General features: G+C 44.5%; 1 protein-coding gene across 3 annotated transcripts; it reads right to left on the reverse strand.

Annotated features, from left to right (window-relative positions):
- Nucleotides 1–677: 677 nt before the first annotated feature.
- LOC125551317 lies at nt 678–10,674 on the reverse strand. Of its 3 annotated transcripts, none has more exons than XM_048714501.1 (7): nt 5,884–10,674; nt 5,554–5,801; nt 5,326–5,470; nt 3,541–3,721; nt 3,128–3,454; nt 2,364–3,040; nt 678–1,412 (listed from the first exon to the last, which is right to left on the reverse strand). In XM_048714501.1, the coding sequence occupies exons 1-7, from the start codon at nt 10,411–10,413 to the stop codon at nt 825–827; spliced, it is 6,696 nt and encodes a 2,231-aa protein (XP_048570458.1). In that variant the 5' UTR covers nt 10,414–10,674; the 3' UTR covers nt 678–824. The 3 variants fall into 3 exon arrangements, with proteins under 3 accessions (XP_048570458.1, XP_048570459.1, XP_048570457.1); XM_048714502.1 differs by having other exon boundaries at nt 2,364–3,028; nt 3,128–3,460; XM_048714500.1 differs by having other exon boundaries at nt 3,128–3,460; nt 5,884–10,673.
- Nucleotides 10,675–15,705: the final 5,031 nt, after the last annotated feature.

Raw genomic sequence — 15,705 nt, forward strand, 5'->3', positions numbered from 1 at the left:
AGGACTGGTCTAGAAAAACGACCGTGTCGCCTAGCGAGTCTTCCAGACCAAATAGCACTTGCAGGTGAACTCACGAGGACGGTAGCAAGATTGAGCGGCCAGCTCAAGAGCCGGCTCGAGCCGGCCGCTCGTTCTCTCCAAGAGGTGCGCGTGCACTTTAAGATTTAAGATTTTAGGAACATTCGTGTGCTCAATTGGCCATCGCGAGTTGCCGTGGGTTTCCGGTTCGAATCCCCACACGTCCGAAATTTTAGTCTCTTCTTAGTTTCTTTCCTTCATTCACTGACAGGTGGGACCCACGTGGGGAGGAGATAGAACCCTTCCACACAGCATGTTTGACCGGTCAACTCAAATAAAATATGAACCTATACGACTAGTCAGTGCCCGTATAATCACCTCAACTTGTACATAGTAACCGTATTGACTAACTTCTTATATGCAGTGACCAAAATAAGCTCGCGACACAAGTTCAGGTACCATAGATGAATTTTACTCTCTGCTAAATGTACCTAGGTTTGATGCCATTTTGTGGATATTCAAACATCCGGGCCAGTCCATGGACATTTGTGCATATCGTTAGATGGCAAAGTGTCCAGACCTAGGGGCGTTTCGATGCACCGCGCTGGAGTTGCCCTAAACGTTCAGATAGAACACCCTTTGGTGAGCTGCAAAATTTATACAGGTACGACGCCATATTGCTTCAAAGAGGGGGCAAACTGCTCCATGCATGAAAATGAAGCAACAATAAATAACGGGCACAGGCTATAATTACCAAATAAAACATGAATCTCATGCAGAAAATTGGGCCGAAAGAATATCTGCTCTTAGCTTGATGGGGCCTGGCTACTTTTTGATGACGATTTGGCAACATAGATCTGCTTCACCCTACCAGTGCCATATTTCTTGTTGGAACCAGAGCTCCTCCCGGGATATCCTGACCGACGTTGCCATTCATTCACAGTTCCAGCCCTTTGGGTAACCCTGGCCAGACGATCCTGATTATTATTAACTGAATGCTTGAACTGTTGATCCGATGGTAATGAAGACTGGTGTGGCTTGGAGGGCATCTTGGCAACTTGACCAGACTTGGGGTTGCTATTTGGGACTTCATTGCCGATCACACCTTTCCGGACAAATGAAGGCTCAGCAGTTCGAGCATCTGAACTGCTTGAGGCTGGCTGTTTAACATCCGACGACTGGGAGGCAGCTATACTTGGGAAACTCTTGTTGCTATCTGATGTTGAGGGCTCCTGGAACCGCTCATTTGTACTTGACTTGTCAATTACCACATTATCAACATACTGTGATGCCACTGTACCATCTATTGGATGCGGTTGCAGTTGCACTGATAACGGGACAGAGTGCATAGGCACACGTGGCCAACAAGGTTGCACCTGTATTTTCGCAGATGACTGGAATAATAGTCACGAAGTTAGTTACAATGCCAACAGAGAAAATGTTGTGGCATAAAACAAAACAGAAACTTGTTTGTAACCAGGTTATTTAGTTCAATATACAATGATCATAGAAAATATACATTGGGGGCTCTCCTAAAAAATACAATGATTTTATTTGAAACTGGCAATGGCAAGCAATTGTGTGAACATAGATTAAATCTGCCATAGAGAAAAGCAAAAACAGATCCAATGCTTCCGAAGCAGAACAGCTACAATGTCCACGTCATGAGCGAGGCCAACCTTCGGATCACCGCCGGGGCGAAGAAACTAGGGTCATTTGTTTTGTGGGGGTCACTTGTAACAAACTCTATCCTCTAGATGAGGCAAATCCTCCGTATCGAAGAAGAAGAAAACAGTGCACATAGTCAATAATAATGTGTCAACCCTACACCCCGGGCACATACTGGAAAAGGCTAACAAATCCGAGCTACTACCTAGATTCAAGAATATAAGGTGTATCCGTTTTCATGCCAGTCAAACATTTGTATGTTTGACCAAGATTATAGAAGAAAATATCAACATCTATAATACAAAATAAGTAAAAAAATGAAATACTTTTCTTGATGGATCTAATGATACAAATATGGTATTGTAGATATTGATACTTTTTTCTAAAAACTTGGTGAAATATGCAAATGTTTGACTTCTGAAAAAACTAATACACCTTATATTTTGGAAGGGAGGGAGTATAGTAAATGCTGCCACAAAGTGCCTCCAACTGTTTCATGCATATGAAGTTATGCACAAGAGAGAGAGAGGGAGGGAGAGAGAGAGAGAGAGAGATTGCTCTTTCTGATCCTATAACACAAACTAATCACCCTACTGATAATGAAATGGATATCCAAACACATAAGGATGAACCAATTTGATTCTCTACACATGTTATCTGAACCAACTATTGCATACCTGGAACGAAGCCATGTCAAACATTGTCAGCGGGGATGGGATTGGCATGATAGAAGTTGCACGTAGATGCGGCACTTGAGTAGGAAAACTGGGTGAGGTTACTTGACCAGGTAGCACACTTTGGTTGCTTGGATCACTCTGGCTGATGCCAACAGAAGGTCCTTGGTTTTGCTTCCAATCAGGCTGCTTGTCACCAGGAATGTAAGTGGCTCCCATAAAACCAAGCCCCATTTGACCAAATTGCCCAAGTGGGGCAAAGTGGTTGTAGACCACCATATGTGGAGGACCTTGCATGCCTGGGATTCCTCCAGGGCTAATGAAAGGACCAGCGAATCCAGTAGGGGGGCGATAAAATGAATCCACCATAGATGGCCAAGCACCCAACTGTGCTGAAGGCAAAGCGTTGCTTCTTTGAGGCTGTTGACCCAAAGTGCCGGCAGATTCATCACTTGGCCCAAATGCAAAAGGATGTCCTCCTAACATTGTGTTCATCTCGAAGCAAGAGAAGTGGGACGGCTGTGCAATGGGGAACTGAGAAAGCGTTGGCCCTGGCACCTGTGGGCTTGGTAAAGAAGGCCACAGGGGCATTGACGGAGTGTCAACTGACAGGTCTGCTGGAAGGGCAACCGTCAGTGGCTCCTCTCCAGATGATTGACCAGGTTGACCTGTTATTGCCCCTGCTTAAGTTTTATTAAGCTCTATAAATACAGGTGCATCTAAAAGGTAATTTTTAAATCAAATAATCAACAACCAGAAGATCATACCTCCGGCTGTTAACCCAGTGAGATCCTTACTGCTAAAGCTATTTTTGTCTGAAGCAGAAGCTGCAGTTCCAACTGCCTCATCAGTACAAATAGCTGCAACAGCCACAGCAGAAGCAGCTGCTTCAGCCTCAGCTTGAGCTTCAACCTCCTCTGAGTTTGAACATTGATCTTTAGTAGTAGCCTTCTCCTTATCGAACAAAACAGCAGCACTACTGTTATCACCACGCAAATTTCGGTCAATCTTCATTTCAGGCCAAGATGAACCTGGAGCACCAAGCCCTTTTGAAATTGTTCGGGTGATGGGAGCCAGTACGGTTGGCGAGGTAACTGCCCCTGAGCATTGTAATTATTTCATCATCAATGAAGCTGCTGGAAGCATTGTACGATACTAATACAAACCATGATGTGCTTACCAAACTGAATCTTCTCCCCAGCCAAAAGAGAATTGATAGGGCTAGCAGATGTGTATGCCATGTCCGTGGTTACTGTAGGAGATAGAGCATTATTGGACTCCAAAGGAAAGCCAGAACCTCCTTGTTCAAACTTTGCTGGTTTCATTGCTTCCTCAAGTTGAATTTGAGTTAATGGCATAACCTAGCATGGGCACAAGTTGTCAGAAGCTATACAAGCACAGAATTGTAAGACTTCAGAGTTAGAAACAACTCGTCTTTAAAAGATAAACGTGCCAATTGTTGCCTTAAAACTCAGAAGTGCATGTAGAACCACAATATTTGTTAAGAAAATCAATACTCCCTCCATTCTCAAATAGATGCCGCACTAGAATGCATGGCCAAACTTCCAATCACTTTTTTGAACACTAAAATATATACAATTATTCAGATTTGTCGCAATGAAATCATATTAATGCAATATATTTCCTTACCATTAATTCAATATCTCTTTATTCTAAAACTGACTACTGACGCAGTAATCTCATTAAGCCATGCACTGCTAAATTCCATTCATAAACTAATTAAGATTTCTTTTTTTTAACTTGTTTAAGATTTCCTTTTTACTGCACTTGTGCTTTGTGAGTGCGGTGCAAACAGTGAACTTAAAAGACATTGCAAAACAATTGGTTGGTTCATGCACTGAAAGACTGCGTTGATCAGAACATACAAACCAGCGCCGCGTGCTCCAGGAAATAACAAGCATGGACATCCATTTATACGTATGAGTTCGCCACATCATAGTGGATAAGTGCTTAGTAGTACATGTGCTGTCTAAAGCATTGATCATATTTTCCATTCTTTGGGTGCATCCAAAATTATAATTTTCTGGTTAGTGAAACAGTGAAGGTTGTGATTATGATGTGAGTGATCATGATTTGATGTGAGCAGAAATAGTATTAGTAGATTATAACCATTCTGTTTGTGCTACCGACATAAATTCACGCGCTACTATTTCTACAAAGAACACCATTTCTATGATTCAGTAATCTGCTAGCTATTAGGGCACTGAAAGTTCTGATCATTTAGAAGTACTAAAAAAAAGTCGTCCCATAACTATACTATAAATTATACATTATATATGTTTCTGTAATTGTCATATACACACTGTTCATTATAAGTTGTTACTTTTGCTTTCAGAGTGTTAGAAGAGAGGTTCAGCTTTGAGAAAAGACATTCAAACCATTCCGGAAACAAAATATCTTTGAACAATTAAAGGCATGATTGTACATACACATACAGGGTAACTTGATTTTAAAATATATCAAAAATATCAACTTACTATTCAAGCTGCACCGCGTGGACATGACCATAGTTTCTATTTTAATAGCGTATAGTAAGGAAAAGTAGAAGTTAGATTTCTATCTTGGAGATAACATCAATGTCCAAATATTAAGTACATGTATAGCATGGCCCACCCAGCACAAAGTTAGGATGAGTGCCCGATCCAAAATAACATGACTTCACTGACATGCAGAAATTTCGCAATGTAGGTTATTTTATTGTATAGTGCTAGCTCACTTCCCATCGTTTATGAAGGTAAACTGTGAAACTATATGCTTTGGGTATAAAATGCTTTTGCCTGCAGAATATATAAGCAGCACAGGACTGTCTACATTAACTTGGCACACAGAAGATGAAGTCAGCAGAAACACAAAATGAAGGTCCCCCAAGGCAACCAAGGCACTTCGTACTGTTTTGAATAATGATCTGTACATATGGACAAAAAAACTTGCCAAAGCAATCTACCTGCTGGTTCATTTGTGAACTATCCCAGTTGCCCATGTTTGTGCCAATGGACAATGTTTTATTATTGCTTTCTGATAAGCATGCCACAAGCTTTGTTGCGGTACTAGAAGTTATCAAGTCGGAGGTTGCCTGGCTTCGGATAGGCCTGCAAAAGAATTTTTGAACAAGGTTCTAAACAAGAATCCTAGTTAAATAGCATAAACATAACTAAGATACAGTGCTACATACTTCTTTGCATGGTAGTTTGTACGAGGTCCTGTGTTGGCTGAAGGTGGCCGCCCTATGGGTGTAATTGAAGCTGTATCACCCATGAATGAAGATGATGGTTCGGTGTGATCAAGGACCCTTCCTTCAACTCCAAGGACAGAACCCGAAGAAACTTTCTTCGCAGGTTCCCCACCGAAAGAAACTGTCCCCTTATAAATACTTGAACTGCTAAAACTGTGTAGAGACATTTGATGCTGCTTGCGGGGAGCCTGGTTCAACAAACACGAAAGCATTAATTTTACGAAGACAAATAGATACAAGGCACCAATGTAAAGGATGATAACTTGGCACCTTTGCCATCCTTATTTTGGATCTATTTTCTTTCTCCCTCTGCTCTCTCCTGACACTCATGATCTGCTTCTTGGACCTGACTTCAATGAAACCATCTGCATCAGCAGGCATTTCAACGCCTTGCTGCCTAACGATGCGTACAACTCCAGCATGTAACGAGGTATTAGCGTCTCCCTCGGGGATACCACCTGCTCTAGATTCTGTGTACCCACAATGAGACCTGTCATAAGATGGAGCCTTCTGTGCGATTCTCTCTGTTTTACTATAATAATGAGCAGATGTAGATGAAGAATCTGCTCCATTAATATCACTTGCTTCATTTGTACCTTCCTTTCTGTTCACATTTCTCACCAGAATCTCCCTTGCCAATCCATTGGAAACCAGATTCTCATTCTGCTCATCGTGGCACTCAGAAGCTAGGGCTTCGTTCTTCTCAACATTTGCCCGCACTCTAAATTCAGTTCTTCTTATGTTCCTACGAGACCTTCTCTGGAATCCTCTGGAATCTTTATGAAAAGGTTCAACAGCTGTGCCTGTTGATCCCATATTAGATTCTTTAACAGCATAACCGTATCTCCTCCCACTTCCACCAGATACAGCGCCTGCCTTTAGGCCACTCGAGGCTTTCCCATATGAACCAACTTGAGAAGATTCTGCGTTATTGAAAGAAGATTTGTGATTCCGCTTTGAGGAGAGATCATTATTCCTCTGAGAATCACCTTTTGAAAGTCCAAAAGATGCATTTTCTTCAATTGAAGTTCTGTCTAATCGGCTGTGAAATTCATTTAAACCAGCCATCCGGTTGATTTCAGATTCATTGCGCTGATGCAAATTTGATTCTCTTGGGGTATTCTGGTTTACATTTGGATCCATCTCATTGGGTATACCACTCGAACCATTCTGTTTCGATATATGTGGAGATGGTGCGGGGGGCTGAACGGAAGGCACTGCCTGAGAATGTGGTCGAACATTCTGGGCAATAGGGCGGACATGCCTCAACTGACCAAACTTGAATAAAGGAGCTGATGAAGGGAGCAGTTGAGCCAGGGATGGGTTAATCTGATTGTGGAGATGGATCGGCATCTGTATGGAGCCAATCTGAATGGCTCGAACCGGAGTTGGTATTAAAGATGACCTGGAAAACAAACCGAACTGCAGACTAACAGGAACTTCATTCTGGTCAATTACTGCTGATGTTGATGAATCAACAGGCAGGGCAAAAGATGCCTCAGGTAACTTGGAACTTGGCACAGCTGTGCTACCGGATGGATCAACATTGGATTCATCGGTCAAGGCATTTGTTTGATCAAGAGCTAAGTCTTGAAGCGTAACAAGGTCACAAGGATCAACTGAACCACATCTCAACTCTTGCTCCACGACGCCCGAGTGTACACCAACTTCCAGTTCTGTGCTCTTCACAGAAGTTAATTCAAGCTCACTATTCAGGGGAATTTCAACCTGTACACCCTGATCAAATCCAAGTATAACTGGCTCCATTTCTGCAGTTGTATTATGTTCCTCTGCAAACTCATCATCCAAGTCAAGATGCACGTCTGTGAACTCATTAGCCAAGTCAAGAGTATCACCATCGCCATCATTGATTTCATCTTCTTGGTAGCTATTGCCTTCCTCATCATACACATCCTGTTTTTGCTTGGATTCATTGTGTTCACTTGGCCATTCATCATCCTCCATGTGAGAAGCCGTGCTTGAGGTGGCGATTCTGCTTATGTTTGCTGCATCTAAAGTTGAAGCCGCTTGGTCATTATCAGATACCACAGTACGATAACCATCAGCAGAAGTTGGCAGTGCAGGCGAATCACCAGAAACATCCATCTCGTCATGTGAAACATGTGGAGGTGATCTAGGAGGGCTTGAAACACAAAGAGAAGATTGTGAGCCCAAGACAGGGCTCGCCCTGTCCCCATTTTGCTGCTCATTGACAACAATGCCTTCAGCAGGTGTCCCATGCTGGCGGGATACCTCTTGGTATGCACTACCATATTGGCTGTGCATAGTTTGTTCATCATCTCTACTGGAGCTCTCTCCCATTACATCATGAATGAAAGATGAATTGGCACGTTGAATAGAAGCACTAATTGCACTTCCATGCATTGAGGTCACAACAGGTGGGGGGGGTACACGTAGTTGCCGCATAGGGTAGCAGGATTTTGTAAAAGAGGAGAAATCATTAGCCTCGGAGTTCTGGAACATTCTCTCTCCTTGTTGAGCATTGGAGCTTCCGTAGGAACCACTAGGCAGCCATGTAGCATCTCCAAACCTATCACTATTGAAAAAATGAGTGTCAAATTCAGACTGCTTGTCAAAACAGTTATTCCCCCTCGGTGCATCCCACCCTGGAACTCTTCCTTGACTATAATCTTCCAGTGCCCATGATGAATCATTGATTTGGTCTCTCGAAGATGGCCCGACTAGCGATGCCCGAAATCCATCATAAGAATCTTTTTTAGGGAAGCTTCCCCTCTTAGTACCCAAAGTGTCGCACCGTGGACTGTAATGTAGATTTTCTTGGTCTTCAAATGCAGCCCTTGCACTGTGGTACGCGTGTTCTCTATCAACCAAGCCTGAGTGTCCATCTCCCATAGTGTTGACCGCCCTTGGAACTGTATCACTGTACCGGTTGAGACTGGAAGCCACCGATGACATGGAGGTATTGATGCGCTCACCCAGTCTGCTAATATCATGTCTTTCACCAGCATTATTGTACCGTGACACATCTCTATCTTTCAAGGCTCCAAGTGTTTGTTCATCATTGGCAGCTGAAGTAAGATTTCCATCGCTCATGTTTGATTCGGCTCGCCGTCTAGCAATCCTTGCCTCCAATTCCAGGAGCTTTTGACGTGCGGCTTCTCTACGCCGCTCCTCCTCCATAGCAACCCTTGTCTTCTCTTCCTCCCTAGCAATTCTCTGCTCCTCAACTCTTCTAGCAGCTTCCAGCGTCTCTTGCTCGGCTTGCCAAACAGCCTGTCTTGTCTCATCTTCCACCAACCGCCGCCTTTCCTCCTCCTCTCTTATCAGCTTCTCCCTCTCCTCATCTTGTTTCCGAGCGATTTCTCTGACTCTGGCCTGTTCTTCCACTACCCGCTGTCTCTCTTGCTCTTGTACCCTCAAGATCCTATCGAGCTCAGCCTCAAATGACTCCCTTACTGGATCATGGAAATCTGATGGTTTGGTTGTTTCTTTTTTCTTCTTTATTGAACTGAAACTAACGGCAGAAATGCTATCAAAACCAGTATGCTCAACTAAAGGCCTTACAGGGACTCCAGCGAGCCACTTATCCCTGCCAAATTTTGTTCCCAGCTCATTAACTAAAGGTCCCTTATTACCAAGATATGGCATCACCTTGGAAACAGGATTATTCTGGAAAGACTTCCCTCTGTACCAGTTATTAGAATTATCATTGTAACATTCACCTGCAGTTTCCCCAACATGTGCGCTTCCATGCAGTTCAGTCCCAATCTGTCCATAGGCTCGCACAGCAGGATCCTTACTAGTATTGCACAAATTCTTGGAGGCACCATTAGTAATGCCTTCATGGTAAAGTAATTGTCCGCTTCCTTTGCCTGCACTGTAAGGACGACCATCTGTCTTCTCCACATTGTGGCTTGGCCTAGGAGATCGCCACAAACCATCTTGCCCGCCCTCTTTATTGGGAGCAATGGAATCTCTCCCACAGGACTCATTTTTTAAGTGCTCCATCGTCACGCCATAAAGGTCGCGCCCTGGAACCATGGTCTCGATCCTACCAAATCCCCTCTCTTTACTGTCGCGATCTGGGAGACTCAGCACTGTATCACGCTCATCATCAGCCCAATCAGCATCATACCTAAGCCGCACCAGTGGCAGCGGCCCCAAATCATGAGTTTGCACTTTCTCCACTGAACCATGGAGACCAGTACCTGTGACGCCAACAGAAGCCAAGGGCTCAGCACCACGCGAGGGCATCACATGTGGTCGCATGCCCAGGGGCATCGGCTGTGTCTCCGGCATGGCGGCTTGAGCCCCATAAAGGTCTTTCTGGCGATGCTGCACGAGTGGCGGAGGTGGTGGCGCCACCGCTGCTTTAAGAGAAGGGAAGTCCTCGCCCCGCAAGACGACAGCTTTCTCCTGGAATCCATACGACGGGGGCCTGGAAACGCCACTAGGAGCCGGTATCGAGCCCAGTGGCTTCTCGGATGCCGGAGCAGGCTTCGTCCACCCAGCCACGGCCCCGCCGGATCGGGGCGGGGCTGAGGCGACCCCACCGCCTGCAGTGACGGTCGCGCCCTCGAAGCGCTCGTGCTCCTTGCGGAGCGAGGGGAGGTTCAGAGGCGGCGGTACGGAGAGCTTGGGCTGCTGCGGCTTGGCCATAGAGGAGGAGCCGCGACCGCGGGAAAGCACCACCATGCCACCGCCGCCGCCGGCAGAGGGGGCAGCGGGGCGGGAGGGGCGGCCGCCACTTTGGGATTGGGCGGACTGGCCGTACGATCGGTTGAGGTTAACGGATACAAATTTGCCGGGGTGCGACATCGGCGGCTGTGGCGGCCGCGGAGCGCATGAAACCCTAGCTGCAGCCCGATGCGCGGGTGGGCGTGCGGGGAGGGGGTGGAGGAGGCGACGGCTCGGGGTTTATGCGAGGTCTGGTGGAGATGGGGAGGAGGAGGAGGTGGTGGTGGGTGGTGGTGGTGGTGGCTCGCCGCCGAAGAGGAGGCGACGGCGGTGGGTGGTGGGATTTGGAACGGGGGATTGGTGCCGGGTCCGGAAGAGGGACGCGGGGGGAGGGATGCGAGTGAGCACTGCGGCACGAATCTTAAAAGAGTTAATTACACCTGGGGTACATAAACTTTCGCGGCGGTAACGGATTCATACACAAACAAAAAAAAACCATAAAAGTCATACATCAACTCTGATGCGGTAACGTTTAGGTACAAAACAGTCCGAAACATGCCAACTGGGCTGCCACGTGGGAAGAGAAGGCTCGCGGCAGGTGTTGGGCACTTTTCTACATTCCCCCTGGTGTGGTACAATATTTGCGGTTCGCCCCGGTGCTCACAAACCCTCCTTAACCCTCTGCTGTCTCTGTTTCTCTGCGTCGTGTTGGGCCTCTGTTTCTTTGCCCCCGTGTCGCCTTCTCTGCTTCGACGCCGTCGCCTTCTCTGCCGCCGGTTTGGACGCCGCCGCCCATCGACGCGGCATGGAGCCGCTCCTACGGGGGCCCGGGGAGTTCCCTCCTGAGTACGGTACGCGCTCGATCCTCTTCTCCTGCTGGGTTGCTCCTTTGTCCTAGGGTTTTGATCGGGCTAGGTTCTTCATGATTTAGGTGGAAAGATTGATGTTTTGTTGACGCAATTCATGCGATGAAGGGAATGTAGGTGTTTGATAGGACGATTACTGTTGTTTCGTTGCTTTCCATGTTGACTTGCCGGTGGTGATGATTTGGGGCTTAATTTAGGGTTAATTTAAGGGTTGTTCTTGGATTTGAAGGAAGATGTGATAGATGTTGTGATTGTTGTGATGTATGCACCCCCCCTATGATTACTGTGATGGATGCCCTATTCTTGCTGTCGAAATTCAGTTATTGCACTGTACTTGCTGTCAAAATTCAGTTAGTGATTGTTGTCGAATTCAGTTAAGTGCATGTTGTCCATAAATGTTGCAGTGAATTCAATTAAGTGATGTTAAATGTTGTTAATTAGTTATTGGTGTACTATATACTCAAAAGGAATTCATTTACTGCTGTGTTTTTCATTAGAGTCTGAAGAAAAAATCTGTCTTTTTTGCAGTAACTTCAGGAGAAGAATCTCTGTTGTTCTCTGTAGCGTTTGAGCACAATGGCATATTTATTGGGCAAGGAGTCAACAGATCATATATTGGCAGCACTTATTGTGAATTTGACTACTGTCATGCTGACACTTGGTCCTTAGATATGCTGAAATTTTGCCTGGACAAGCTGGATTACTCCCATGGTTACCCAGATCTGCAAGTGTACTGGTGCTTGCCAGGCAAAGACATAGTAGATGGCCTTGTTTGTGTGGATACTGAAGAGGTCATTGCTGCTATGGTCAATGCAAGCAAAGAATGTAAGACACTGCTATTAATAGTGGATGAGGAGAACAAGATAAGAACTTTGTATGATGATGTGATCCTAGATGGGCCCCCTCTGCCAAGGGTAATTACTCCAAGGAAATTGCCAAGGTCTGCTGAAGGAATAGAGGAAGAAGACAATGGAGAGGCAGGAGAGGAAGAAGAAAATGCAGATGATAGAGAGGAAGGAGAGCAAGGAGATGGCACAGCAACAACAGAGCAAGGAGAGGAAACTGATTCAGATTTTTATGAGAGTGATTATGATGTGGAAGATATGGATGATGATCTATTCCTTGAGAATGTAGATGCAGAAGTTGGTGACTACAATGAACAGGAAGGATATGTACCAGAGGATGATCCTTTAGATGATGATGAGCTAAACCTGTCCAAAGCAGAACTTGAGAAACTGCAATACACATTTAGGGCTTACAATCCAGAAGTTGACATGAACAATCCAGTGTTCAGAGTAGGTCTTGTGTTTGGTGACATGAAAGAGCTGAGGATGGCATTGGATGCATACACTGTGAGGAACAGAGTCAAAATTTTCAAACCAAGAAATGAGAGTGAGAGGCTTAATGCAGTGTGTTCTCAGGGATGCCGTTGGCTGCTTAAAGCTTCAAAGGACAATAGGACTGGAAGCAATGTAATAAGGCAGTACAATGACAATCACACATGCCAGAAACACTTTGATTCCAAGTGTTTGACTGTTAAGATTCTTACACAAAAATTCCTTGATGAGTTTAGAGACAACCAGAAAATGGACCTCACAACATTTGGGAACAAAGTGCAGAGAGAGTTCAAGTTGATGCCCAATAAAATGAATCTGGGAAGAGCTAGAAAGGCAGCACTGGGTATCATCCATGGAAATGAAGCAGAGCAATACCAGCAGCTATGGGATTATGGCCAAGAACTAAGAAGGTGCAATCCTGGGAGCAAATTTATTGTCGGAACAACCAAGGTGAAGGGGAAAGATGATGCACTCCCAAAGGACCATTTGTCATCACTGTATTGGTCCTATGATGCTTGCAAGAGAGGGTTTCTAAAGGGATGTAGGCCTATAATATTTCTAGATGGCTGCCACTTGAAGAGCAGGTACAAAGGCCAGCTACTGACAGCAGTGGGCATAGACCCAAATGACTGTATATTTCCTATTGCTATGGGTTTGGTGGAAGTGGAGTCTACTTATACATGGGAATGGTTCTTGACAACACTTAAGAATGATCTCAACATTGTGAACACATGCCCATATACTATCATGAGTGACAAGCAAAAGGTAATGCAAATGTGTGCTTCTTCATGTGTACATGAGCTCTATAGAACTATGCTTCTTCATGTGTGCTTATGTGTGACTTTGTGCAAATTTTCAGGGTATAATAAATGCAGTTGGGAAAGTTTTTCCAGATGCTGAGCATAGATTTTGTGTTAGGCACTTATACCAGAACTTCCAGAAGAAGTTCAAAGGGGAAACACTGAAAAACCTTTTGTGGGCCATGGCAAGATCAACAAATTTACCAAAGTGGACACAAAACAGAGAGAAAATGAGAGAGGCCAACATTGAAGCTTACAACTGGCTTGAGGACAAAGCACCTAACCAATGGGTTAAGAACTTCTTTAGTGACTTCCCCAAGTGTGATATCCTCTTGAACAACATGTCTGAGGTCTTCAATAGGTACATTTTTAGTTCTTCTTTAATTTCCATTGATGCTTTCATTGATGAGTGAATTGCTCATTTAAATACTTTGCAACTGTTTTACTCATACAACTGTTTTAAATACATTGCAGCTACATACTAGATGCCAGGGGTATGTGCATTATATCCATGTTAGAATGTATCTTGGGAAAACTTTCATTAAGACTTGCTAGCAAGCATAGGGAGGCAGTGAAAAAGTGGACTGGAAAAATCTGTCCAAAGATTAGAAAGAAGTTAGAAAAGAATGCAGAGTTGAGTGGTAACTGTTTTCCAAGAGATGCTGGCAATGGCATTTATCATGTGCAATCTGGACCCAACTCATATATAGTTGATATCATTGGTAGAACTTGTGATTGCAAGAGCTGGGGGTTGAGTGGAATTCTTTGTCCACATGCTATAGCAGTTTGTAGGGCTGAGAGGATAGACCCTGAGGAGTTGGTGCACAAATGTTACACCATAGAAACATATCTGAAGGCCTATGGTCACAATATCATGCCTCTCAGAGACAGGACCCACTGGGATAAGCTAAATGGAATGTACATCCATCCTCCTTTGTTTACTAAGGTCATGGGAAGGCCAGCCACAAAGAGGAGGAAAACTCCATAAGAGAAGAAGAAGAAGAAGGATGGCACAGTTTATCTCAATAAAAAGGGTGTGGCAATGCACTGTTCAGTATGTGGAAAAGATGATCACAACAAAAGGGATCATGGCAAATACATGGAAAGGCAAATGCAGGATCCACAAGTGGAAGAGGAAGAGGAAGAGGAAGAGGAAGATGAGTTTGCATGCCCTGAAATTCTCCAGGTTGGTGCACATTATTTTACCAGAATTTCATTGCACTTTACTTCATTGTATGACTTAATTGTCATGTGTAGGATATACTGCCTCAGCACATCAACCATAGGCTGGATCCAATCAATGATAGGAGCAGCATGGTGTACATAATGGGATAAGAGGTACTTGATGTTGCATGTTTGCATGTTTACTTGATGTACACAATGGGATAGTAGGAGCAACCTTGTAAGATGAGTTTGCATGTTTTCACTTACTGTCGCACTTGATGTTGAAGGAGAGGGCTCATCTTACAAGGATGGTGCCACCTGGACCTCTCCCAGAGGAATCCAGTTTTGTAGCTAATGCCAGAGATTTGATTCCACGGAGAAGAACAAATACTACTGCAACTGTTAGAGGAAGAACAACTATGGCAAGCAGAGGCAAGAGAAGGGCAACAACACAAGTGGTACCAAATGCAGGTACTGACTGTTTAACTTAAATCACAAGTGTTGGTCCTGACTGTTTGCATGTTCTTAAGTTACTATACTTTTCAAATGCAGATGAGCCTGGAACAAGTGCCAATGCAGGCAGAGCAGTGAAGAAAACAAGAAGTGGTGGAAGATCGGGTGGAAGAAGTGGTGGAAGGACTGGCGGCAGAGCTGGTGCAAGAGGAGGTAGAGCTGGAAGAGGCACTGGCCCAGAAGCAGCAGGGGGAGGAGCTGGTGTAGAAGGGAGAAGAGTTGAAGATACAGCTATGTGGCAGTTGATGTTTGGACAAGATGGAGCAAGGAATGCCATACCAGACTTGAATGAGGAGATTCCAGTGACCCAGAATGCCCCTAGCACTCCAGAAAATTAGTTTAGTTGCTCAATTAGTTCATAGCTGAACTGCAAAAATGTCCCAGTTCATGTATGAACTGCAACCTTGCAACAAAACATGTTTTGTAATGCACTGGTAGTCATTTAGGCCATGGTGGACCTTCATTTTGCCTGTCATATATCTATCATGCATGGTGCACAATGATTATGTTGTTGATCTCCATATCTGTCATGCTATATTGAGCCAAGTTGTTCATTTAAAAAATATCTGTTTTGTGTATGAGGCTGCAAATTTCAGTTAAAATAACTCCAACTTTGTCTCTGCTTTTTGTATTTGCATTTCAAATTTTCAGTAAAAAGGTATAATACTGCTATTATCTATTTGCATTTGCAGTAAATATGCAAAAAAAATTGAGAACAATTGAGAACAAATATGATACTACTATTATCTATTT

Source organism: Triticum urartu, chromosome 4, assembly GCF_003073215.2.
Source record: "Triticum urartu cultivar G1812 chromosome 4, Tu2.1, whole genome shotgun sequence".
In the NCBI taxonomy this organism is placed as follows: Eukaryota; Viridiplantae; Streptophyta; class Magnoliopsida; order Poales; family Poaceae; genus Triticum; species Triticum urartu.